General features: G+C 43.8%; 2 protein-coding genes across 4 annotated transcripts in view; one reads left to right on the top strand and one right to left on the bottom strand.

The window, feature by feature from the left end:
* Positions 1–1,992: 1,992 nt before the first annotated feature.
* Positions 1,993–10,726, top strand: Lect2 (leukocyte cell derived chemotaxin 2). The gene is made up of 4 exons (XM_055629402.1): positions 1,993–2,239; positions 3,688–3,784; positions 5,053–5,198; positions 10,317–10,726. The coding sequence occupies exons 1-4, from the start codon at positions 2,194–2,196 to the stop codon at positions 10,481–10,483; spliced, it is 456 nt and encodes a 151-aa protein (XP_055485377.1). The 5' UTR covers positions 1,993–2,193; the 3' UTR covers positions 10,484–10,726.
* A 5,126-nt stretch (positions 10,727–15,852) lies between these two features.
* Positions 15,853–25,728, bottom strand: part of LOC129692864 (F-box/LRR-repeat protein 21) — a 17,705-nt gene continuing 7,829 nt past the window's right edge. For 2 of the 3 annotated variants that reach the window (XM_055629390.1, XM_055629389.1), the window contains exons 3-7: positions 25,324–25,454; positions 23,846–24,212; positions 23,314–23,436; positions 18,442–18,613; positions 15,853–16,668 (exon numbers count right to left, since the gene is read on the bottom strand). In XM_055629390.1, coding sequence (XP_055485365.1) covers positions 16,025–16,668; positions 18,442–18,613; positions 23,314–23,436; positions 23,846–24,211 — 1,305 coding nt within the window. In that variant the 5' untranslated portion in view covers position 24,212; positions 25,324–25,454 and the 3' untranslated portion in view covers positions 15,853–16,024. The remainder of the gene's footprint in view (positions 16,669–18,441; positions 18,614–23,313; positions 23,437–23,845; positions 24,213–25,323; positions 25,455–25,728) is intronic. The other variant, XM_055629391.1, reaches the window with a different exon arrangement.

Here is a 25,728-nt window from a genome sequence, read left to right as displayed (position 1 = left end):
CACAATATGTGGAGGTGACAGCAATCAGAATGTGCTACCTACATGCTTAGAATTGCCAAAGAACAAATTTAACAAACGCTTTAAAAAGCAAATACTTTATTTTATACAGAAAAAAAGAATTGTCAGGACATGGGAAAATGGAGTGTGTGTGTGTGTGTGTGTGTGTGTGTGTGTGTGTGTGTGTGTGTGTAAAGAGTATATATATACCTATACATGTGCTATATATATACACACATGTGTATATACATACATATACAGATATATATGCAATCATTCATTTTCCCTATGTTGCAAGGATGTTCGGTAGACTATTGGGTTTGACTCATCAAAATATTCTTTATTGCTGCAACAACCCATCAGCAAAGGGTTTCTTCAGTCTCGAGGGTTTTGGACACTCAAAGGCCCAATCCATTCCAAAACTGTGAAAAATACTATTTGAATATATCATGATTTATAATTCCTCTTTCTTCCTCTTTCTTCCACTTTCGTGTGGAAACACTGTCCAGGCTGATGTACAGCTCAGGCGTTCTTTTCCTTCCAGATGTTGTCTCCAGGCTGCTGCATCTTTTCCCTGATGGTCAGCCATGGTGTGTCTCCGGTGCACTGCGTACTGTGTGCATCTGCCTCTGAATTCCGCTTCTCCCCAGTGCTCTATTCTTTTCGTCACTCAGACTCCACTGGTACTCTCACACCACACTCCTCGAAGGGCTGTGTGTCCTGCTGTGCAACCCTGTGCGCACAGTGCTGTGACGGCTGCAGTCTCCGAGGCTTCAAGCAGCACCCAGCGGCGCCCGTGGGGTGTTCCAGGCTGAGTTCCACAGTGAGGCTCTGTTCTCTGCGACTTTTCATTCGTTCCTCGGGACAGCGGATTAGCCTGGGAATGCGGCCCTCACAGCACAGGCAGAACACGGGAAGGAGAGTGCAAAGACAAAGGCCAGGACGCGGGGACACACTGTCACCTCTGACTCACTTGGTCAAAACCGCAGAGCTGAGCCAGGACCAAGGGCCAGGGAAGTCTCCAGGAAGAGACAGGACAGGGTGTAGCTGCGGATGGAGAAGTGTTACAGCAGGAGTTTCCGACAGCTGCTCACTAGCTATGCAAAGGGGGAGGCCTCACAGGAAAGTCCAGTCCTGGCGTGCTAGGGATAGTGGGGAGCTGGTAGTTTATATAGGAAAATTCCAATTCAGAAAATGTAAGTACAAATAAAATGTACAGAGAATTAGAGAATTGTGCGTCTGTGCCACCAGTAATTGACAGTGTTTCAGAAACAAAATGTTTAAGAGCTTAAGTGGGCTATGTATGCATAGCTCACAGTTCTCTCCCTCTCCTGCCTGTGCTGCATGTTTTTGCACCATTATTATAGATGCAGTATTTGTGAAGGGCAACACCTTTTGTTTAGAAGATTTAAAGAAATGAGGTGATATATATATATATATATATATATATATATATATATATTACATAATTCTAGAAGTGCTTTTTCATTCAATGGTATATTGAATAGAATATAACTTTATTGATATACATGGTCTTCGTTTAAGCTCTTATATCCCATTGAATGACCCTTATCATAGTTCAAATATAATTTCCCCTGCTGATGCATTCTTTAGGTGTTAATTTCCACTATTACAAGCATTTAAAAATCACATGCTCAAAAGAAATAAACATAACTTATCAAACTGTTAAAATTATCTATAAATCTTATGTAGATGAAATCTAATCAGACAATTAAAAAAAAATCCACCATGCCTAAGACATATGCTGATACTTCAGAAAGTCCGCTTTTACTGCTAGTCAGTTATTTACCGAAGCACGCGTTATCCACAGAAAGAAAGGGCTCCGGCAGACAGCAATAACGTCACCATCACCCACACAACACGCTCCCTCCAGCCCCAATAAAATGACAACCCTCTGCATCCAGCTTGATCATCCCTGTTAATGTTTAGTCACTGATCCCGATAACACTGGCCGCTTCTCCAGATCAAAGGCTTCTGCAGAGGTCTCTGCGATCAGACGGCCCTCCACAGAGCGTTACAGTTTAACCTGACTCACTTTGTTTTCCGTGCCTCATACGAAATCCAGGAGAGGCACAGGACTCTAAAGCTGAATTACCAGAGAGAATTAACTCCGACGTGAATAGGGTGTGCAGGGAGCAATTCTAATTAGAGGAAGAGAGAGGAAGCAAACGCCAGATGTTTTCCACAGCAGTCCTCATTTCAGCTGCCTTGATTTCCACCGGTAAGTCAAAAGCACACGTTAGAATCCTGGCTAATTTAAACACGATATACACGATTTACTCCTGATTACGGGGGGTTGACCTAAAAACCAATGATAGCAGAATGGTGGCATAAACTTTGATATTGATAATTAAAGTTTGAATAGGTGGGAATGGTGGAGCTGGTAGAGCAGGAGGTTTTCCTCCATCATCTCTTCCTGGTGCTCTGATTCTTCAGGGAGCAGAATGTAAACTCGGTACAGAAAGACTGTCAGACAAGCCTTCCAGTCCTGGCCTGGAACTTATTTAGTAACCCTTCCCACTCCCCACCCCCCAAAAAAACCTAGAAGATGAAAGTCTCAAGTAAGAATTAGATGTGGGAAATTTCTGGCGCAAAGGCTGGAGCCAAAGGGAAAGTCCCCGTGATGCTCACAGCAAGCAAGAAAAACAGATTAATAAGCTGGCCACTAGCTGCCTCAGTTGCCCGGGATAAATGCTGGCTCCATGTTCCTATAGCCTGGTCAGAGCATTGACTGGAAGCTTGAAGGCATGGTAGAAGGCGTTTGAGACTCACATTTGAAGCTCCAGTAATGAATATACTTAATGGCCAGATTCTATAGCTTTTCTTCACAGCATGAATATTAGTGAAGAGTAAAATGTCCCTTAATAAAACCAATCACCAAATTAGCAGGTTCTTGCTTTGGCGTCAAAGTGAGAGGCCAAAATTGCTAACTGTACCTCTGTGATTATTAATATTGAGAACCAGGGAATTCAATTCAATTGGTATTACTTATACCATTAAAGGGGAAAGCTGCACTTATATTTTGCACAAAATACACCAAGAGAGACAGCCACCTCTCACTGTGTTTACTATCCAGAACCTTCATGCAATCATCTCCGCTCCCTTCCCAGCCTCTGCCTGATCTCACCTGAGGCTAACTGTGGCTGGTCACTTTAAATCGCTTCTCAAATACCCCCTTCCACGTCTATAAAGATGAGATTTAGTTTATGCTTCATAAAGTTGGAGAGTCCAGAGTATGCCTCAAACATTTGCTGGGATGCCTCGTTAGACCCGATTATAAAACAACATTCCAACATCACTGTACAGCTCCTAAAGGTTTTGTTGTTGTTGTTGTTGTTGTTTTTAGCTGTGCTGTTTACTTTTGCTTAACCATAGCGGTTCCCAGGTCTGGTCACAAGCAAAGGAAAATTGAAAAGCACAATTTATACCACTTACTCATGAACATTTCCAACAGTGAGATAATGGCGCTTAGTGCTTCTAAGTATTTTACATGCCACAGCACAGAAGCATATAGCCAGGGGACTACATTTCATATCTGAATTAGTTACCCTTAGGAAAAGCTTACCTATAAACTCCCAGAAGAAGGGGGGTAGGCCCTAGTGTCCTGGTGAGACATACAAGTGAGACACAGGCTGGAGGGGTCACGGCTCTCACGTTTCTCCTCTGCAGCCCTGGCAGGACCATGGGTTAACATATGTGCCAGCAGATCTTCCAACCAGATCCGGACGTGTGACAGCTATGGCTGTGGTCGGTACTCTGCTCAAAGGTATGAGGCGTCACAAACAGCTGCCCTTGTTGGTTCCTCTCCTCTTTCTGTATGGTCTGAGTCCTATGGTCTGAGTCCTACGTTTCCTAGAGGGCTCACCATGACCTCCCTCTGGCAGACTAGAACCCAGCGGTCTCTGCAACAATGACTGTATTTGGAGCAACTTCCTGCTTCACAGATGTGGTCTGTACTGGAGACAGAATGGGAGACAGGTGAAAGGGAAAGGAATCAAAACAATGTTTTGGTTTTGGGTTGTTATTTTTTTTTTTCCTTCTCAAATCCTCCACACTTGGTCTCACCTCATCTGGCTTTCCAGGGATGAAAAGCAAAGCTACGTTATTGCACTTGATAGAGAAGGAACTTTTGTTTATCCACCAGCAGAGTTGGTAAAGGCTGCATTTGAATTCAGCCTTCCGGATTCTTTTTGCATCCACCATGCTGTTATTACTGACCAAGGTTCTAAAATTTGAACATCAGAGGCTGACCCTAAGCAGGCAAGAGCCTCTTGATCCCTTCCAGGTGAGGGTCATGCTCCCGAGATTCCGATAACAAGCACACAGGAGACAAAGCAGCCACGCACCTGACTGAATCACTGGCCTCCATCCTGAGAGTGGGGCTCCCCCGCAGTGCTCCCGACAAAGACAAGGATGAGAAAGCCTGGGAAGAACGGGCAGTGAGAGCGGTGGGAAGCCACAGCTGCCCGTCACAGAGGAGCCTGGCCATGTGGAATGGTTTTGTTTGCACTCCATGCGATTTGACAAGCTTGAAGTGTGCAAGTACTTTTGCTGTGGGAACAAATAAAGACTCGGGGAACCCATAATAGGAAACAGTAGGTTCCCTAAAACAGAAACTCTTTTTAATTGGTTTCGAGAGGGGTTGTGTTGCTCAGTGGTATAGCACTTGCCTAGTACCCACAAGACCCTGGCTTTGGTTCCCAACGGGGAAAATTAAAAGGCCTTGAAGGGGTCAAGATTCAGAAAATATATTTGTACATCTTTTTTCAAAATACCGCGTAATAATATTATTTAAGGCTTACTGTGACTCAAATATGATCTTAAATTATTTAATCTTTGCAATATGACCACTGGTACTTGTGGACAAGAGGTTAAAATTGGGCTAAACGGTAAAATATCCCAGGCATCGCAATATCTTCTGGCTGCTTCAAGTGTTGGTGCCCAGGGCTGGGAGTTGTTCGCTAAGAACATAATCCTGGAGGTGAATTTCCCTGGCACAGCTCCTCAGTCTGATGGCTCTTGTTTCTGTTCTAGAACCCACAGGCATCACCCAGGTGTGGATGTCCTGTGCTCCGATGGCTCTGTGGTGTATGCGCCGTTCACTGGGACCCTAATGGGTCAGGAGAAACCCTACAGAAACAAAAACGCCATCAACAATGGCGTACGACTGTCCGGAAGAGGTAAGAGCGTAGGTAGGTCCGGGACACGATCCAGGCGCAGAGGTTTATTTATTTAACATGGTTCCATACACACAATTCCACGTTTCCTTCATGATGGTAAGAACTAGAACCTACAGGACCAGCCAAGCCAAAACCAGAAGGTGACCGATGCTTGCCCCAAGCCCGCCTATGTACGGGCTCCTCCCTTCTGCTGTCCAGGCGGCTTTGCCTAGAAGATGCCTGAACAAAACTGCCATCCACAGCAATGGCCACGACACACACACACAAACCTTCAGTGGTCAGAATCCCACAACTCACAAAAGTTAGCACTTCTGCACCAACTGACTGTGAACTCCCCCCCCCCCCCCCAGTGCCTCTCTGTTCGGTAAGCAGGTCTGGGCACCGTCAAAGAGTCGACTCTCATGAGCCCTTACAAGGTAAACGCATTTGGACAACAAGACAGAGCGTGAGCAGCCTCCCAGACTCCCTCGTGCTGGCACTACGCCACTCCTGTCAGCAAGGGAGGTCACTAACCATCAGCACACGCATTGGTCCTGTTTGGAAGAACGAGGGGAATTAAGCAGTCTGTGCCGTTTCTTGAGCTTCTTGAATTTCCTCTCACAGTTGTATTCTTAGGTTCGTGCTCGTTCTGTTTAGAAATGAGTAAATGCATCTTCTTGAGGAAGAGAGGGCATTCCCGGTAACGGAAGTGGGCTGGTGAGCAGAGGGTGAAATCCCTGAAGGTTCCTGCTCATTCCTTTGTGGAAACCCATCCCGCTTTCGCCTCCCCTTCTTTAAATGGACTCAGGAGTAACTTCCACTTTTGCTGATTGGCAAAATGCTGCCGGGAACTTTCCAGCGCCTGTTTGTGGCGTGGAGGACAGAGCCCGAAGCAGTGTGCACACACACTAGCTCTCTCCCTGAGCTCTACATGCCTCTGTGCTCCTCTTAAGGAGTGTGTGTGTGTGTGCATGAGTCACAAGAAGGCCACAGGACAACCTTGGGTGCTCTTCCCTAGGTGCCACCCTGGTCTTCTTTGCCTTCGATTTTTTGCAGTTATTTATTATTTATTTTTGTGCATTCGAGCAGGCACAGGGAAGGGGGGGGCAGGAAGGCTTCAGGATGCCACCCACCATCCCTTTCCAGGATTGCAGGCTCTCTCAGGTTCAGGTGAACCTGATTACTGCTGCGACTCAATAACCTCTTAGTGGCCACAGTGGCCACGGTGGCCCGGGCTTTGGCTACGAAGTATCACCACTTCAGACACAGTTTAATGGCACCAGTTCCTGCTGCCGCTGAAGCAACAGGAAGCAGCCAGGAAATGGCATGGGTTCCCTCAAAGCCTTGGAGACGAGTTGTGTCCTGGACCCTCTCCCCCTTACTTCCTCCCCATTATTGCAACAACAACAACAACAACTACAATCTATCAGGGCAGAAAAAGCACAGCAGTGGGAGCACATGATGTGAGTGGGAGCACAGAGTGGCTCTTCGCATTGGATCTGCAGTCAGGAAGTAGAGATGAATTCGGGTGCTCATCAGGCTCCTCCCTTCTCCTTTATTCAGTCAGGGCTCCTAGCCTACCGTGCCACTTGTATTAGGATGGGTCTTTCCCCCTTGGTTAAATCTCTGGAAATCCTTCAACTGAGCATCTTCTAGTGGCTCCAACTCCAGTCAGAAGGCTAGCAAAGGTTCACCACAACACCACAGAAGTAAACATTTGTGCTCACTACAAGAGCAGGCTAGGGAGAGAACCTGTTCTGTGAAATCTGCTTGCCTCACAAGTGTGAGATCCTGAGTGGCATCCCAGATGTCAAAAACCCAACACTGGGAAGGTCGAGGCAGAGGATCCTGGGGAGTTGCTGACCAGCCAGCCTGGCTCCAAGCCAGTCACACACACACACACACACACACACACACACACACAGAGAGAGAGAGAGAGAGAGAGAGAGAGAGAGAGAGAGAGAGAAAGAGAGAGAGAGAGAGAGAGAGAGAGAGAGCACTAACTCAGAATGGCATGGGCTTTTGAAACTTCAAAAAGCCCACCCTCAATGACACACCTCCTCCAGTAAAGCCACACTTCCTAACCCTTCCCAGACAGTTCCCACTGGGGACCAAGCATTTCAAATAATGAACATCTGGGGGCCATTCTCCGTCAAATCACCAGTGAGGCAAAAGAAATCCCTCCTCCAGGCAAAGTAGGGCGTTACTTGTTACTAGGTCAGCTGATCAGTGCACCTGGGTACCGGGTCAGCTGATCACCGAATCATGTATTCATCCTTCCTTATTCCCAGAGTGTCCTCCCTACCTGTGGCCACTTCCTTGTTCCAGACTGCACTGTGGCCAGCACACCAGGCCAGTGTGCTGTGTCATAACGAGTGTGTATTTTAGCGTCAGGAAATGCTGCTGTGTTGCAGGGTACCATTTCCTTATCGATCCCTTCTTAACACAGTAATTTTGAATGTGGTCAAATTTAGTGACTAATTTAACTCACTTTGGCCTGTTAAGACACGCCTGCCAACTCTGAAGACAGACTTTACCAAGCTGTTCTTCCTGTTTTGATCCACATTCAATCTATAATGGGCTTCTGGAAAGCATGAGATAGGGACTGAGTTTTGGTTTTGTTTTTTGTTTGTTTTTCTTTTAACATTTTTTTTTTCAAACAAACTGCAGAACCAGATGACAGTTTCTACAAATGCTACTGGGGCTTTGATTATATTTACCGTGTGTGTGTCCACGTTTGCAAGTGTGCATGTGTGAGTGTGTGTGTGTGTATGTTGTCTTTAAGCCAACAGTCCTTCAATGAATACATCGTGTCCACTGATTATTTAGCTCTCCAGCTATTTTCTCAGTTTTTCCCTATTATTACTTTTTGTATAGAAGCATTTTGTCATCATTTGTTTAGTATCTAAGACATACTGTATGAGTTTGCTTAGACCTTTTATAGCAGTGCTATTCAACAAAACCACAATTCAAGTTGAACAAGTAATTGCATATTTCTAGCAGCCTTATTGAAAAACAAGACATAAACTCATTTTAATATTTTATTTGACACAATGTCTCCAAAATACTATTTTAAATATGTAATTATGATTAAATTCCTAAAGGTAGGTAATGGTAGTTCACGTCTGCGATATCAGAAGTGAAGTCTTGGGGGCTGAGGCATGAGAACCTTATGAGTCCCAGGTCAGCCTGGACTCCAGAGTAAGACCCCCTTCCCCAGCAATTGCTAGCTGGGCCATAATTCTAGCATTTAGAAGGTCCACCATAGCTGCACAGAGAGAGCTTGTTTCAAAAAACCATCAAACAAACAAACTACTGAAGCAGTTTTCAACTCATGCTGATTTCTTAAAACGTTTTGTAGGTTGTGAAACAAATCTAAATTCAAATTATATGCATGTTAATTGCTTGTCTTGTCTTGTGTGGCTACAGCTACTATATTGAATCATGCATTTCCATAGCTTCACTTCCCGTCTTAAGCTTCACTTCGACTGTTAGTGCCGAGAGTAGTATATTAAAGCCTCCTTTTTTAGGGGGTTTCTGTCGAGTTACCCTTTCACCTCCACAGTGTGCTTTAATGCCTTCCGTGTTCTTCAGAGCATGGACAATTGTAAGGGCTATGTCTTCCTCACGAATGGCAGTTAGTGCTCACTACTGTTCTGTGTCTTTTTTCAATGTGTTTGAAGCTGGGTTCTGTTCTTTGGTAACAACACGATAATCCTTGCTTTCAGTGGCCTCCATTTCCTTGGCAAAGCTTTGTCCAACTCTTTATTTTTGGCCTTTTAAAGTACTGTGTGGTGTTTTATGCAGCACAAAACCAGCCTCTGTTTAATGTGCCTTCAGGAAAAAAATTTCAGTAGACATGCCCACTGGCATTTATAGACCACTCTTATTTGATCCCAACGTTGACAAACACGCACACTCTCTCTCTCTTTTCCTTTGTTGTTTGTTTTTTTGTTTGTTTGTTTTGTTTTTTGAGACAAGATTTCTCTGTATAGCCCCAACTGTTCTGGAATCACTTTGTAAACCAGGCTGGCTTTGGAACTCACAGAGATCCACCCGCCTCTGCCTCCCCAAGTGCTGGGATTACAGATGGGCACCACCACACCTGGCTATATTATATTTCTACTTGGAATCACCTTTAAAGTTATTTTTTTTAATATTTAGAAAAGTATCACTTTTTGGCATTATTAATTTAACTTTTCTTTTTTAAGACTAGTAGTTTTGCTAGACTATGTCTTGGAGATAACATTATTCTGGGTTAATTTTCTACTATTTAACCTTTTCTGCTACTATTCTCCAATATTTTACTAACTTTTTATTTGAATACATTCTCCCTCTGCAATCTTGTTTTTAAAATGGGATTCTGTCTTCCTGAATTTATTCAGTTCTGTTCCCTGCTGGGTTTTGTGCACTTCTACCCCCTCCCCTGAGAGCTGAGCATTTAACTTTCCTCTTTGATGGGACTCAGCTGTAGAACTCTCAGGAGGACAGTCTACAGCTCTTGGCAATCTGTTCCTGGCATTTTCTTTGGCTTGCTTTGTTCTCTTCACCATAAGCTTAGCATTTTCTGCAGTCCACTCCTTATTTTTCTTAGCGCGCTATTTCTTGAGGGCAATACATTGGTCTTTGTGTTGCAGGGCATGTACAGTACCAAGCCCTTGAATCCTGGGAGCTTTTGACAAAATATTGTCAGACATCATCTTCTTTAGAGCGACTGGAAAGCTTTTGGATTCTTTTGGCTTTTTTGGGCTCCCAACACAGAGGCCTGTGTTTGTGTGTGTATGTGTGTATGTGGGGGGGGGGAGGGGCGTGTGCTTGTGTAAAGGTCAGAGGCGTCATTCCTCAGGTGCTCTCCACCTTGCTTTTTAGAACAAGGTATCTCATTGGTCCTATGCTTGGTTAGTAGGTTAAGCAGGCTGGCCAGGGAGTGTGTCATCAGGAGTACATCTGCTTCTACCTGCCCGGGCAGAGATTACAAGCACACACCGCAGTTCCTGCTGTTTTTCATGGTTATAGGAATAAAGCCCAGGTCCCACGACTGCAAGGCATGCCCTTTCCTAAGTTATTTCCCCAGCCCTGTGTTTTAAATTTCTGATTCAAGGCTACGGAAGTACAAATAATATCTTCATTTTCTTTTAGGTTTCTGTGTCAAAATTTTCTACATTAAGCCAACTAAGTATAAAGGTTCTATCAAAAAGGGGGAGAAACTGGGCACCCTTCTGCCCCTGCAGAAAGTTTACCCTGGCATACAGTCACATGTACACATTGAAAACTGTGACTCCAGCGATCCCACTATGTACCTGTGAGCGAAGACAGAGACAGAGCTCCTAATCCCAGGGCCACCTCAGAGACCGGAGTGCATCCTGCTCCTGAAGAAATACATTTTCAAACAGAAACACGGATCAGTGCAAAACCCCCAATTCTGATTCCCACTCCTCAGTGGTCTGAGGCATGGGCTCTCCCCTTCCGGCCACCCAGAGAACCAGGGTGTTGTCGTGTCTTAGATTTCTAACTCCCAATGACTGAAATAAACAGATGAATTCCAATGAGTCCAGACTGTATTTCTGAGATTTCTGACTTAGCCGCTTCTCTGCCTGAAAACGACGAGAGCCTGGAGGGCTGTCTGACACGGAATGAAGAGTTCTCACCAGGCTCGGCACGAAGCGTTGAATAAACATGAGCTGATGAAACCACAGGCTTCTTTTATTCGAAGGTGATGAGTTCTCAGCGACTTGCTTGCCTTGGTCAGCCTGGCTGGAGGGAACCGCCATTCCCTGGGCTAAGGTTTGCTGGTCTTTCTAGCCACACTCTCTCTTGCTCCGAAAGGGTAACAGGTTTCCTAGGCCATGGGTGGTGTCACCCTCCCTACAAAGGCACATTCTAGGTCCCAGTGAGGCTGCATACGAACAGGGGGTGTTGGGATGAGAAAGAGAACTACCCTCAACTGAAGTGTCTCAGGAGCTCAGTCAGGCGGCCTCACTCGGCAACACCATTGTGAACATCAAAACTCACTTCTATACACCTCTGTGTATACAGTTACCCAACATATTAAATGCCGTTATTCCTGTTGCTAACAGGAAGTAGCAGGAGGAAACAAATCCACACAAGTGCAAAGGAGCAGATAAATTCTGGCCTCAAGCTGCTCAATAAGAAATGACTGAACTGGAGTAGTCACCTGGAAACTTCCCTCGTGGAATTTTGCTTAAGCCCCTTTAAAATGCAGAATGACTCCATCCTTGCGTGTAGGGATGTTGAAGGAAAAGACAATTAATTGACCTTTATTACTGGAGAAATCACTCCATTTGTATTCCTATGCATAATAAGGTTCATGACAACACACTACAATCCAAATGCCCTTTAACAGAGGCAGACTTTAAAGGCCAGGTCATAGTTATAGAGCTAAAAATTACACAGCAGTCACAATAAATGGAGCAAGATGTAGTAAGAGGCAAAAATACTTTTCTTCATAACTTGAAGTAAAAAAAAAAAATTCCCATGAATTGGGATCCTCTTTTTATAAGGTCAAAACCAAATAAAACCACACAATTTCCAAAAGCACACAGAGGTGATAGTTAAGAAAGAGAGAAGATAATGGCCTGGGTTATCTCAGGGTCAGGGGGAGCAGCGAGAATTAGCTCAGGGTGAGGGACGGCGAAGTCACACACATTTCACTCACTGTAGCTGGGCATGTGCGGCTAGGCATGACTCATGGGCTCTGCTTGTGAATGAACAGCGTGTCCCAGAGGCAGCCACACACATGTGTGGGTGGCCAGAAGAATTATTGATGGCTCACAGGCATGTAAGGACCCATGCTGCACAGCCGTCAGCACACGCGCACGCACGCACACACACACGCACACACACACCATCCACCAATTCACAATCACATATACATATACACATACATATACCATCCACCAAGTCACGACATCTATGTGAGACTAGTACGTAAGAATTTAAGTTTTGACTAAATAAGTATATCCATCACTGTCGAATTTGATGATTGTATTGCTCATTGGTGTCCCCTAACTTTGGACTGTTTCTACAGACTGAATTTTTTTTTTTTTTTCAGTGACTAAGTGTTGCATTCCTGGTAGGACTATGTAGGCTCTGCAGGCAACTGAAAGGGCTTTGGGCGATCTGAACAGTGACACTTGTACTCAGCTTAGGCATCCAAGCACAGTTAAGGATGGACAGCATTTTTAAAACCAAGCTGAGCGCCTGGAATAGGGCAGGAGAATGTGCACAGGACAGCTCAGCAGCGCCCCCTCCTGGCTGCTATGTATGCCGGGCATGCAGGTTTGCTAGGGATACGCAGACTCCAAAGACCATCCGTCTCAAGACGGATGCTAGAACACAGCGCCCCCTAGTGCATCACACCAGAGCTGTCCTCAGGTTTTGATCCAAAGGCAAAAGAGAAAGTGTACTAGGTAACTTGCTCTTCTTGGTTAAGAGTTATTATCATACACACCTCAAAAATGTGGTGCCAGACGTTGCTGTGTTTGATAACTGTAAGTTATTATGAATAAAAGAATTTTATTTTGAAAGTGCTTTTAGTTAGCTGTAGAAAATTAATTTGATGGGACAGCAAGGAAGGTCAGCAGTCAATTTAAGAGGGTAGGCCCACAGAAAGAGGACATTTACTATACTTTAGGGGCACAACAGCAATGCAGACACACTTAAAATCTGCCGCCCTCCTGACTCATCTCCCAATATGGCACACAAAGCAAATGAGGCCAGCAAGGATCACAGGATGGAAAAGGACAAAAAAAAAAAAAACAAAACAAAACAAAACAAAAAAAAAAAAAACAGTGACAATCCCGTTTCAGCCTGACATACAGAAGGACCCTTCTTTCAACTCTCTCCATTTACTTTTGACCACAAAATTAGCTGAAAGTTCCCAGAATCCTCCAACAAATACAAACAAATATTCCTAACATGAATAGGCATGAAAAGGCCTAAAACGTTTTCAACAAGTAAAGTCTATGATCACTCATTCAGTCAGGCCCTCTGCTCCTAGTCCAGCAGGACTCAGGCTTCCAAAGGACATGGAGATTCATCCTTTGGGGGAGGCAGGAAAGACACGTCACTTTCCTGTATTGTTTTTAGCTGTCTTTAAAGTGTTTTGTCCTTCTTTTCACTAACCCGGAGGTAACCAGCCTGGGGAGTGGGCATGAATTAATGAATTTAGATCACTGTGTGCTTTTCTCTGTGACTCACTATCGAGCTTAGCCGGTGAGGGTCCCACAGGCCACTGAAAGATCTACCTAGAACAGAACAGCTCAGTTTCTCAGAGGGGCCAGTGGTTTCCTTTTCTGGTGCTACCAGGCTGTAGGGAGGCCATCCCTTTGTGGCTCTTGTGCTGCCTTCACCTCTAGGGCAAACACCAGGCCACTCTGTCACCTTGCTATGCAGGTGTGCACAGCATCGTCTTGCTAAAAAGGCAACAGCAGGTGAGGCTATGGGCTTATCTACTCAGCGTTCCCATTACCCTGAGCCCAGCTCCACTGCAGTTAAGACATTCTCTTAGGCCTGTGGTGCTGGTATACTGATTAGATTTTAAGTTTTAAATTGTCACATGCCTTCCTGGGATCTTAAGCCATAAATGATACGATGTACAATAGTTAGAAGTCTGTTTTCCAGAGAGGTTTTATGGTTATTTTTACCCAGGACTCCCATTGCTGCATACAGTTCTGAGTGAGGCACAGACACATACACACATACACACACACACACACACACACGTGAGACGCCTGCTCACAGAGCTCACCATGAGCACAAAGGAGTGGGGACAGTCTACTCTCCAAACTATCTACAAACAATGCATCCTAATTGCTCAATAGGTGAGGACACCAGCATTTCAATAGTGAAAAATATACTCAAAACTGGAAAATAATAAACATTTCTTTTTGCTGAAAGTTGACCTCTAATAAGTACATAGAAGAACATAACAGCAGACTTGTCCTGGCAGAGTCTGCAGCACAATGAAGGAAAAAGGACGTCCTGAGACAAGCAGACACACCGCACAGCAACGGGTGCTACAAAGAAGAGGGAAGGGACTCGCTCATATAGACACATAATATAGTTAGTAGGTTTACTAACATCTGTACACCTAAAGAAACTAATCAAGAGAGAGGACCCTGACTAAAAGGCTCAATCCCCATCCCGAAAGGCAAAGAGGAAGGACATCATAAGAAGAAGAAAACAGGAAACAAGCTAGAAACCTGCCACAGAGAGTCTCTGAAAGGCTCTGCCCTGCAGACTATCAAAGCAGATGCTGAGACTTTATGGCCAACTTTTGGGCCGAATGCATGGAATCTTATGTAAGAAGTGGGAAATAGTAAGATCTGGAGAGGACAGGAACTCCACAAGGAGAGCAACAGAACCAAAAATTTGAACACAGGGGTCTTCCCAGAGACTCATACTCCAACCAAGTACCATGCATGGAGATAACCTAGAACCCCTGCACAGATTTAGCCCATGGCAGTTTAGTGTCCAAGTGGATTACAAGGTAATGGGAAGAGGGACTGCCTCTCACATAATCTGATTGGCCTGCTCTTTGATCACCTCCCCCTGAGGGGGGAGCAGCCTTACCAGGCCACAGAAGATGACAATGCAGCCACTCCTGATGAGATCTGATAGACTAAGATCAGAAGGAGAGAAGAGGAGGACCTCCCCTATCAGTGGACTTGGGGAGGGGCATGCGTGAGGAAGGGGGAGGGAGGGTGGGATTGGGAGAGGAGGAGGAAGGGGCTTTTGGGGGGATACAAAGTGAATAAAGTGTAATTAATATAAAAGAATTAAAAAGTAAAAAAAAAAAGAAGAAGAAGAAGAGAGAAGGGTTTGACCCAGGAGCTGGAAAGCTGTCAGTGACCTCCCCTAGCAAGAGAGATGCAGAAATATCTGAGGGAGCGAGCACAGAGAGAGCCAGCAGAGAGGTGCACACACACCCTGTGGTGGTGGAGGAGGAACAGAGAAAGTGTGTGTGTTGGGGGCGGGGGTGAAGCGCAGGCACAGGGGCTGGAAACAAGCCGAGCTCCCAGGCAGCTCTGAAGACTGGATGTCATTCTAAGGACAAACTGGTGAAGGACTTTACAAGTGTTACTAAGCAAATGAGAGGTCACATGTGCAAAGGACATGGCACAGTCCCAGATCAACATGAGCTGGCTAGCGAACACTGACTCCCAAACACTTCCCTCGTACCTCGTCCTTCACTGATAATCACAGTATCTTCTGCTTGCTGTATCTTCATAAATGAAGTAGTCTTACTGAATTTTAACATAATGTCAATTGCCTTCTAAGTTAATCTAAAAATGAATCAAAAGTACTCTAGAAATCAAAGTTGCTTGCTGAATCACAAGATGCTAAACCTTTTGTAGGTACGATGAAGTAGACCTCTAGCATGGTACCTGGATTTTTAACAGTACGTATTTTGTAAAACATGTATTGGTACCAAAATGAACCAGATGAAATGAAAGTAATATGAGATTGTAAAATACATAACTTAAAGAGAGCTAATACTGTAAATTATAATTATATATTAATTATAAGTTTAATATAAATTTACTTAGCTAAAATATGTCTCCAGAGAAGGTTGAGAAGTTAGTCTATTTAAGTCTTAGACATCTGTAGTCTAGCCTGTAAACCATCAAACACACAGCGTCAGAGACCTCTGGCCATTCAAAATTGTTATATTATTTTCAAATGATTCTGCAGCGACCAATTAAGATAACTGGTAAAGAGATGTATTTAACCTAAAGTAGCTCAGAAGCTCATCTCAACATTTACATTTGCATAGACAAACAGCTAACCCCACCAACAGGAAACTGGAAATCTTTGGTCGCTGGTTACCAGATTGGCATCACATCTGGGAACCACACTCTTCCCAGGTACTTAGAGACCTCAGTGTGGACTTCCTCTGGGGTGTAATTGTCATCAGGGACCAGAACCTCCTCCATGATAGACAGCTGGGTGAGCCTTCTGCCACAGAGTCTTACAAACTCAACGAATGCACTGCAGCTGACTTCACACTCACTCAGGCCCAGCGCAGTTAGGTTTTTACAGCGTTCAGCAATGCGGATCAGTTCACTGTCGAGGGGCTGAAGGCCATTGGCACACACCACTAACTCGATCAGCCGGGGGCAGTTCAGGCCTATGCGGCCTAGAATGGTTCTGCTGACTGAGCGGCCAAAATAAAGGTGAGTTACGGGGGTTTCTTCCTTGAAGAATGTCTCAAACTCTTCTTCGTATAAAAAGAAGTACATGACAACATTAACTCCTGGGGAGTGTTTGATCAGTGCATCCCAGCTGCGCTTTTTAATAGAGTGAAACTTGATGTGTCCAGGGTTCTCACTCACAACATCTATCCGGAGATGCTCAAGGTTCACGTGCGTCTCGCTGGAGAGTGCCAGGAGAAGTTCATCGCTCAGGATGTAGTAGTTCAACGCCAGCTCTCTGAGGCCCTGACAGTGGTCCGCCACACAGAGGATGCCTGTGCAAAGCGGGGAGACATCCTTAAGCACCAAAAATCACACTGATAACCACAACAGATGTTGTCAATTTAATTTTTCCACTAGTTACTTTACTACAGGATGCTTGAGAAAATGGCTGCTAAAATATATCGTTATACGTGTGCAGGCTAATTAAAAATTTCCTCCAACACTTATACACTGCTGGGGTGTGTGTGTGCATTCAGCATGATCAAGTTGGCTTTATTCTACAGCTGCAAGGATCAACTTGTGCAAATCAATAAATGTAAGGCATCAGATAAAGTTCTTAAAGTACTTTAGGATGGCATGCTTCTAAGACTCTACTAGAAAACCATCAGAGCTGATTAACACTGATACAAAGTGGCAGGACACAAAAGGAACATATAAAAACGCCTACGTTTCTATACACTGATAACAAACGTGCTGAGGAAGAAACCAGGAAAACATTACATTCACAACTGCCCCCACCCCACAGGCACAGCTCGGAATAACCCAAACCAAGGAAGTGAAAGACATCATCAATGAAAACCCCAAAACAGTCAAGAGAGAATGTGAAGACACTCCACGATGCTACATGACGGATCACGTGCTCTGGCTGCAGGATGGACACAAATCAGGCTGAAACTGAGCTGAACTTTCCTGCAGGCTAACTTTCCAAACACTTCAAAGTGCTGTGATGTCGGGGGCTGGGGAGGAGGACAGGATCAACAGTCTTACCCAGCTATAAATCTTCTGGGCTCTTCCACTAGGCAAAAAGTGCCCACTGGTACAAAACCTGCTGACTGTTAGGGGCATAACCAGCCACTTTCTAATCAAAGTTGAGGCCCACTCCACAGAAAAGAATCCACACTTGGTGGTGTAAACCTTTTCAAAAGCCCATAGTTGGAAGGATCTGGCATGGAAGTGTTCGCTGTCCCTCTGTGAAACGGGCATGCTGTGCCCATCAAACCGACCTCCAAATACTTATCTTATGCTCATGGGCTAGTGCTGTTTAGCCTGGGTTGGAGAAGCCCCATTTTTGTAGTGGACAGCAGCTACTGCAGAGACTTTAGGTGGTAAAAAAAGATGAAAATGTAAGCAATTTCTGAGTGTTCAACTCTAAACACAGTTATCTCTATAACTCCCTTGAGACTCAGGAAAGCCTGCAGAAGAGGCAGGTGGAAAGAGCGCGAGAGACAGAGGACAGGAAAGTAAGCTGTGGGATGCTGCCTTCTGGATGTGACGACTCTGTTGTACTCCCGAGCTTCCCATCGGCTAGGGCCATCCACCAACACATCATCACGGGTGGGGGAAGGGCTCACTAGGTCCACCCCTCCCCAGGAGCTATTTTCTACTGACTCTTGCTGGGGGGAGGAGGTTTTCTTCAGGGATGTTGCCACTCCTAAGTTGCCCATGCTCTAATAAAGAATCCAACCCTACGCTCATGAAAGTGATTCTATTAAACTCAGCGGGTCAAAACAATGGAGAAGAAATTGATCAGAAGAGGAGCTAGCTGGGAAGAAGAAGGGCTCAGACAGGGGAGGAACAAAAGGAGGTAATACGTGATTTAATGCATGAAATTGTCAGATGCAGGCCACTAATTTAGAAGAGATTAACACATGTCCAAGGGAAAAAAAAAATTCTCTGAAGAAGCAACTCACATCTAATTTGAAGATTAAGCCTGCTTTTAAATAAAGTGAATAAGCTATGTTCCAAAGGCTTGTACTTTCCAGTAAGTAACCTATTGTTACTATAGTAAAAACCACCCAGTCAATTCGTATAAAAGTACAACCTACCATCAGATGAAACGTGAGGACAGCTGCTCATTTTTAGGAGCCGCAGAGTGTCGCTGTTGTTGGCCACAAGGATCTTCAGCGAAGGGTCATCCACTGGTGTGTCCTCAATTTTAATTGATGATAACGATTTTGAGTTGACAAACACAACTGTAAGTGCTGACACAAAATGAGACTTGCACGGCAATAGGAAAAAAAGGTTACGAGAATATTATTGAGAACTCACGGTTTAGATCGAGCAGCTTTAAAAAACAAATTGTTAAATGCTAAAAACAGTAAAAACAACAAATATATTATGTTTTTATGCTATCACTAGCCAGTAGAAGACAATTCTATTTTCTGTTTAAGGAAAATTTCAAGTTAGTATACAAAGAAGGAGTTTCATGATGGCATTTTCATGTGCATGTCTTTATACTTTGTCCTCATTCACCCCCTTCTTCCTGCCATTCCCTGCCCTCCCAACTTATCTGTCTCTGATTCCCTAGTCCCTTCAAATACCACCCCCGCTTTCTTGTCATGTATATTCTATCCATTTCGCTCTCCCCTTCTTCTCTTTCATGAGCTCAAACACACACACACACACACACACACACACACACACACACACACACACCACAACAGAGAGACAGACAGAGAAACAGCATATGAGAGAAAACAGTATTTGTTTTCCTGAGTCTGGTCTACTTCAGTTAACATTTTCCTGCAAACAGCATGCCTTCACAGAATTCTGTGTATATATTGTGTATTTGCTTCATTCATCTGCCTGTTGGTGGACAACAACTCTACTTCTTAGCTATTGTGAACAGTAAGTCAATAAACATGGCTATGCCTGCCTGTGTAGCTGACTTAGACTATTACGTCAGGTAATTCACCAGTAGCAAAACTGGATCATATAATAGTTCTTTTGATATATGTTCCTGCCTTTTGCAGGGGATTAAATGACTGTAGATTATTGAGCCAGGTTTTAGGTCTTACATTTTATTCCAATGATTTTTGTACAGAATAAGAGACATGAATCTAGTTTCATTCTTCTACAGATGGATATCCAGTTTTCCAAACAACATTTGATAAAGATGCTGTAATTTTCCCAATGTACGTTTTTAACTTTTGCAGAAAATCAGGTGGCTGCAGCTGTTTGGGCTCAGCGATAGAACTTATATGCTATAACACTGGTTTGTCTGTTTTCTGACAGTTCTGAGCAGTTTCTATTCTTTTGGCTCTGCCATATAACTTGAGACTGGCTTTTGTCATTTGTACATCACTCTTTCTGACTATAATTTGCTTTCTCAGTGAGGGTTTGCTTGTGCCTCTGTGTAAACCACAGAATTGTTTTCTGTATTTCTGTGAAGAATGTCAATGTGATTTTGAGACCGAGTTGAATCTGTAAATCACTTTGGCTAATGAAGACATTTTTTACACTATAAATGTCATATAGTTTTTCCATCTTTTAGTAGCTTCTTAAATTTCTTTCTTCACTGTCTTAAGGTTTTGCATTGCAGAGGTCTTTCATCACCTTGCTCCCTAGATAATTTAATTCTGAGTTTTTTTGAGGGGGGCTTTTGGGGGTATTATAAATGGGATTTGGTATTGATTTTTTATTAGCAGTTTCAATATTAATATATAGAAAGACTGCACCTTTCCTGTGGTAATTTTATATCTTCTTAATTTGCTAGAGTTTAAGAGTTTTCTGCTGGACTCTTTGGGATCTTGTCAGTATTTGTCTTCTTCCTTTCCTATCTGTATCCTTTTAATTTGATTTTCTTATTTCACTGCCCCCGTTAAGATTTCATGCATTATATTGAATATGAGATTAAATATGTTGAGGTGGACATACTTACCTAATTTTAGAGTGATGTTAGGGGTGTGGCGCTCCCTCTTGTGTGTCTAGGGAGATGGTCGTGTGATTTCCATTCCTAAACCTATTTATGTGTTACATTACACTGAGTGATATGAATATGCAAAACCAACTTTGGATCCCTGGGAAAAACTAGTTTGTTCACAATGTAGAGTTTCTTAATGTGCATGTCACATTCATTCCTACAACAAAAACTTTCACAACATAGTGGAGATGGAGTGATGACAAAGGAATAAATCCCATAGACCTTGTAAAGGATGTCTTAGCTATTTTCAACTTTAAGAACTTGATGTCCAAGTTACTGATTTTTCTAGAATGGGGATTAGCTAATCATGGACCACCAGGCAAACCCAGTGAAGAGTCTGTTTCTCCATGTTTCATTGAGTCAAGAGTAAGTTTTCGCATTTTGAAAGGGCTGAAAATAATCTGAAGCGTAACACTGCATGGCCTGGGAGCTGACGACAGACTTTAATGCTCACAGACACAGTCTGCATGGCAGGGAACCATGCGCCTTCCTTTTCGCATCGTCTGCATTGGCCTTCCCACTGCAGCAGCGCAGCTGAGCACAAGGGGCAGTGCTGCAGAGCTCTCAACGCTTTTCTGACCCCTTGCCAGGAGAAACGCATTTTTCCCGTTTCAGTCACTGCCACGTTTCCAGAGCGAAGATAGTCTCTGCACATGGCAGTCAACAAATACGTGTTAAAGGAACAAATAAAGGGTTACAACCTTATGTTCTTTTTTCTAGCAGACTTAATTAAAGTACATACAAGTAGTTACATGTTTTGAAGGATTACAAAATAAAGTGCATCAATAATTTGCCCTCAATAAAGGCAGAATTCCACACATTTTCAGATTCATCACTTCTGGCCAAGTCAGGAAGGGTAGAAACCAAATCCAAGGCAAAATCTCTTTTCCTTCCACAAAATCAGTCTTGGCTATATGAAAGGTTACACTGGCCCCCTGTTAGGATAACCACATTGGCTATAGTGTGTAAACATGTTGGCTTACACTAATTAAAACTCGTTTTTATATCCGGGCACGGTGGCGCACACCTGTGATCCCAGCACTATTGGAGGCAGAGGCAGGCGGATCTCTGTGAGTTCGAGGCCAGCCTGGTCTACAAAGTGCTCCAGGACAACCAGAGCTCTATTACACAGAGAAAACCTGTCTCAAAAATAAATAAATAAAAAAATAAATAAAACAAAAAGTCATTTTCACATAGTAGAGAGCTGAAGTGCTACTAAATTATTACACAGCTTTATCTCCTTTTCAAGAAGTAGAAAGTTGACTTTTTTTCTCTTTATTAAGGTCTAAATTAGCTGTTTTAGTCTTAAAGGACATTGAAGCAGCATAGCGCATGTTTTATTATAATCATATCTGCTATACTCTTTATGTTTAGCAAAATACTGTAATTTTATCTAGCTTTTCCACTAGTTTATAAACGGAAGGAACAAGAATGGACCTTGGAGAGCGTTTCAAGCTGTTCTGAGGCCGAGGAGCTCACTGAGACAGAGCAGGCTGCTGCCTGGCATCTCTGCGGGGAAGCTGTGCCAGGGAACCCAGACCCTGGACTGAGCAGACCCTGGACTGATGGGCAATGCTAGCCCTAGCTTTTAGAACCTAAACAGCAGCAGGCCAACCTGCCCCGCGGTTTATAAACAAACAAGTAACTAGTTAGCACTAGTAAGTTTTCATCTGATTATTTATATTATTCTAAATCCCCTAATGACCTGTTTTTTTTTCCCCAGGATATCTCTTAAAAAGATAACAGGCTAGTAGAGATCCTGGCTAGGAGAGCCATGACCCAGTTATAGGAGTGCAGTTACCATGTCCTCTGCTTTGGGAGTTTCCTTGAGGTGATTCCAATCAACATAATGAAGTGCTTGCTAAAAACCAAACACCTTTTTAACCTGATTTATGGTGGCAAAAAAAAAAAAAAAAAAAGGACAGACTCTCATCCTCCAAAGAGTTAGTCTGAGTGTGAAGAGACAACAGGCAGGCTAACCTGATCGTTAAGATGATGCTGAGTACTAACTAAAGAAGGACAGTAGATAGAATTCTGTAGGTGGTCAGTGCTCGAGGTCAACCTGGCAGAGTCTGCAGCCGCCTTGAGCCTCCGGGGCTTATCTTACTTACTTCTCCATTTACTTATTTGTGTGTGTTCACACACCTGCGCGTGTGATATCGCCCACAGGTGAAAATCAAAGGACACATTGCAGGACTTTGTTCTCTCCTGACCTCCAAAGGGTTGTGGGGATCACACTCAGGTTCTTGGACTTGGTGGGAACCCCTTTACCCCCTGAGCCATCTTGCTGTCCCAGGATTACCCAGACTATCACTGAGGACACAAGACTCACCAACTGTCCTGGACTGTGTGACTGGGACATGGGACCTGAAGAGCAGTGTACACTCAGCGCTGTCTGCTGCCTGAACATGGGTGTGACCGGATGCTTCAAACTCCTGCTGCCTTGACCTACCTCCCCAGCTTGATAGGCCCTTGAGCTACCAGGCCCTTCTCCCTTACATGGCTTTGGACAGGTTATTTTCTCACAGCAACAGGACGAGAAACTAAGCCAGTAGGAGCAGAGTGAGCAGTCTGTGACGTCTCTGAGGTGCTGATGACATACAGGTGAGGCCCAAGTAAGACAGTGGCTTCTGCAACACACACACACACACACACACACACACACACGCACGCACGCACGCACGCACACACACACACACGCACACACACACACACTGCACTTCTCAGCAACTCCATCTTTCTTCTTTGAGTACCCAGCAACGAGTTTTAGCTGACAGGCACACCCCTGGGGCTAGCTGGTTAGCCGGTCTAGCCTAATAGGTAACCTTCAAGGCAAGAGAGACCTAGTCTTAAAGGAGGTGAATGATGTTTCTGGGGCTCACATCTATGAATGTCCTCTGACAGTAACATGCATGCACACATACACATACCTGCACAAACACAAAGATCATTTAAAAAAGTTCAGCGAATCTCACAAGAAGCGCAGTACTCTTACCTTTGGCACGTTCATAAAACTTGGTTTGGCTGTTGAAATCAATCCCAAGGTCTGGATAGAACAATTTACCAGCTGAGAAAGAATATCACAGGCAGCTTCTGCCGACTCAGTACTACTATCAACCTATAAAGATAATTTTTGATCTGAATTTCCTGAGGGCATTCTATTGGAATTATGGGAAGTGCAATTATTTAATGTAATTCAATAACCAAGTTTTGTTAATCCCTTTCATCAATATAAATGATTATTTTTATATGGAATGTCTGAGCTCACAGAGGGAGAAACCGAGCTATGACAAAGTATGTTTCATGCTTTCAGCTCTTTATAATTGCTTGGATATTACCAGCCAAATGAGAAAACTGAGTTTTATGTCATTCAGTTAAAGCTCAGGCTCTCTACTTCAGTCTATACAGTAACTAGAGAAAAATCAGAAAATAGCGTGGGACGAAAACCCTGGATATTTACCAGGTGCCTAGAAGCAAGGCTCCAGACACACACAAGGACCTTAACCTTAACGTGCACGGGCTTGTACCTTAAAGCTGACATACTGCAGATGTGCAGCGTGCTTTTTGATGATCTGCTGAATGAGATCAGGATGCGTGGACTTAAAATAAGAAGTTGCTGACTGGTTCAGCTCAAACTCAAACTTTCTCCAGAGATCAGGGATGTGGAACACTTCATTCCAGCTCCTGCACACAGAAGACGCTCGGGCTCGATCTATTAAAGGAAGGTACTGGAAAATCTGTAAAATCACGTGGTGTGGCAAAGTCCCCCAGTCCAGAAGAACAGACAGCGTGCGAGTCTGGTTGAGGGATGTGCGGAGTACACGTTTGGGCTGCTTCACGACTGGTGACGACTGGACAACTTTATTCACAGCAGAAAAGTTATTCCTCTTCATTCTGTAAATACAAGAAAAGTTGTCTGTTTCTTTCTACTTTCCCACAATTATTTGTACCCTAATAGTACAGAATAATATTAGGGAAGGAAAATAACCCAACTAACGTAATTTAACAGGAATCTCCCATTCTCACACGCTGATGTGTGCTGCTCTGTGCTATTTGTGCAAACCCGTGCTCAAAATCATGATTAATGGCTGAGTACGGTGTTAAGTGATATGACCAAAGTTGTGCGAATTGCATGAAAATTAAAAAAAAAAAAAAAAGAATTGCATGTTACTGTGTTTGTGTATGGGAAAAGTGGCTGGAAGCCTCTAAGAGGAAGCATCCAAAATAGCATATACCCTAATTTTTGTTTTCCCCATGGTCAAGTGCTGTATCTCACTGTATCCCACAAAGGAAACACCACACTAGAGTTCCGCTGAGAACTGGGAGATCCGGGAGACAGTACAACTAAAAGCACTGACAGTTAGGAAAAGTCTCAGCTATGCTACATACTAACCACGTGACTCTAAGCCTGGTTTCTCATCTGTAAAACAGGGACCAGAGTCCTCTCAAGGCTGCTTTGAGGATTGGACCACTCTCTGTGTGAAGTGAATCCTCAGGAAATGTTGCTGGGTACTTGTATTTTTCTGAACGATTTTCATTCTGTAATCACGTGACAATTCTAACATAAAGCCAAGGGATCTGTGATGAATTTCAGGTGACAGCTTGAAGATGAGCATTCTGGGAAATGTGGATGTAGTAGGGACAGAGCCATTGCACGAATACATGTCTGATCCTCTGCAGTCAGCGACAAGGGGCACAGGAACAGACAGTATTCTCCCCTAGAAATACTCTCCAGGTATTCTCTGCCAGGGATACCACAAATTCTAACCTTCTGAAGCCCAGACACGTCAATATATATAACAAATTATCTACAATCTCCTCTGTATGTTTTATGCAAGAATCCAAAGAATTAAATATACGATTTTTGAGAGGACAAAATATGCAGTCATCTCATTTAATAATGATAAAAATGTTTCTGAACTTAACTCTGACTAATGACTTAACCCTCCTTTCATCCATCAATCAAGGAACATATATACAAATTCGGCATCAGAATTGAACATACCTTCAAATCTACTGAAATATTTATTTACAATGTAAATACATCTGTCTTGAGATTCAGTCTGAGTGATGCGAAACATTTCTTAGCCACAGCATAAAGTTGGATCCCAGAGGCAGGACTGACCTATAAAATCACTGAAAAATGGAAAGCCATTTTTAGGGCTTGGAAACTGCAATGGAAAACAAAACCCTTGCTGACTTATATCTCAAGCATCAGAGAAAGGGGTACCCTACACATCACCATCTGACCGAACAGTTACACCGGTAACTTAAAACCTGCCAAGCAATACAAGGCAACAAACAGTTCAGAGCACAGCCTACGGATGTACTCTTTACTGCTAGTTCCCTTAAAATCTCTCTCAGTGTGTGTGTGTGTGTGTGTGTGTGTGTGTGTGTGTGTGTGTGTGTG

This window comes from Psammomys obesus, unplaced genomic scaffold (assembly GCF_907164565.1).
Source record: "Psammomys obesus unplaced genomic scaffold, mPsaObe1.curated_primary_1811, whole genome shotgun sequence".
NCBI classification, from domain to species: Eukaryota; Metazoa; Chordata; class Mammalia; order Rodentia; family Muridae; genus Psammomys; species Psammomys obesus.
This window is presented reverse-complemented; position numbering and strand designations above follow the sequence as displayed.

Coding starts and splice junctions, on each gene's coding strand:
- Lect2 (XM_055629402.1), top strand. CDS start 2,194: ATGTTTTCCACAGCAGTCCTCATTTCAGCTGCCTTGATTTCCACCG. Junction 2,240..3,687: donor AGCTGCCTTGATTTCCACCG/GTAAGTCAAAAG, acceptor TCTCCTCTGCAG/CCCTGGCAGGACCATGGGTT. Junction 3,785..5,052: donor GGTCGGTACTCTGCTCAAAG/GTATGAGGCGTC, acceptor TTTCTGTTCTAG/AACCCACAGGCATCACCCAG.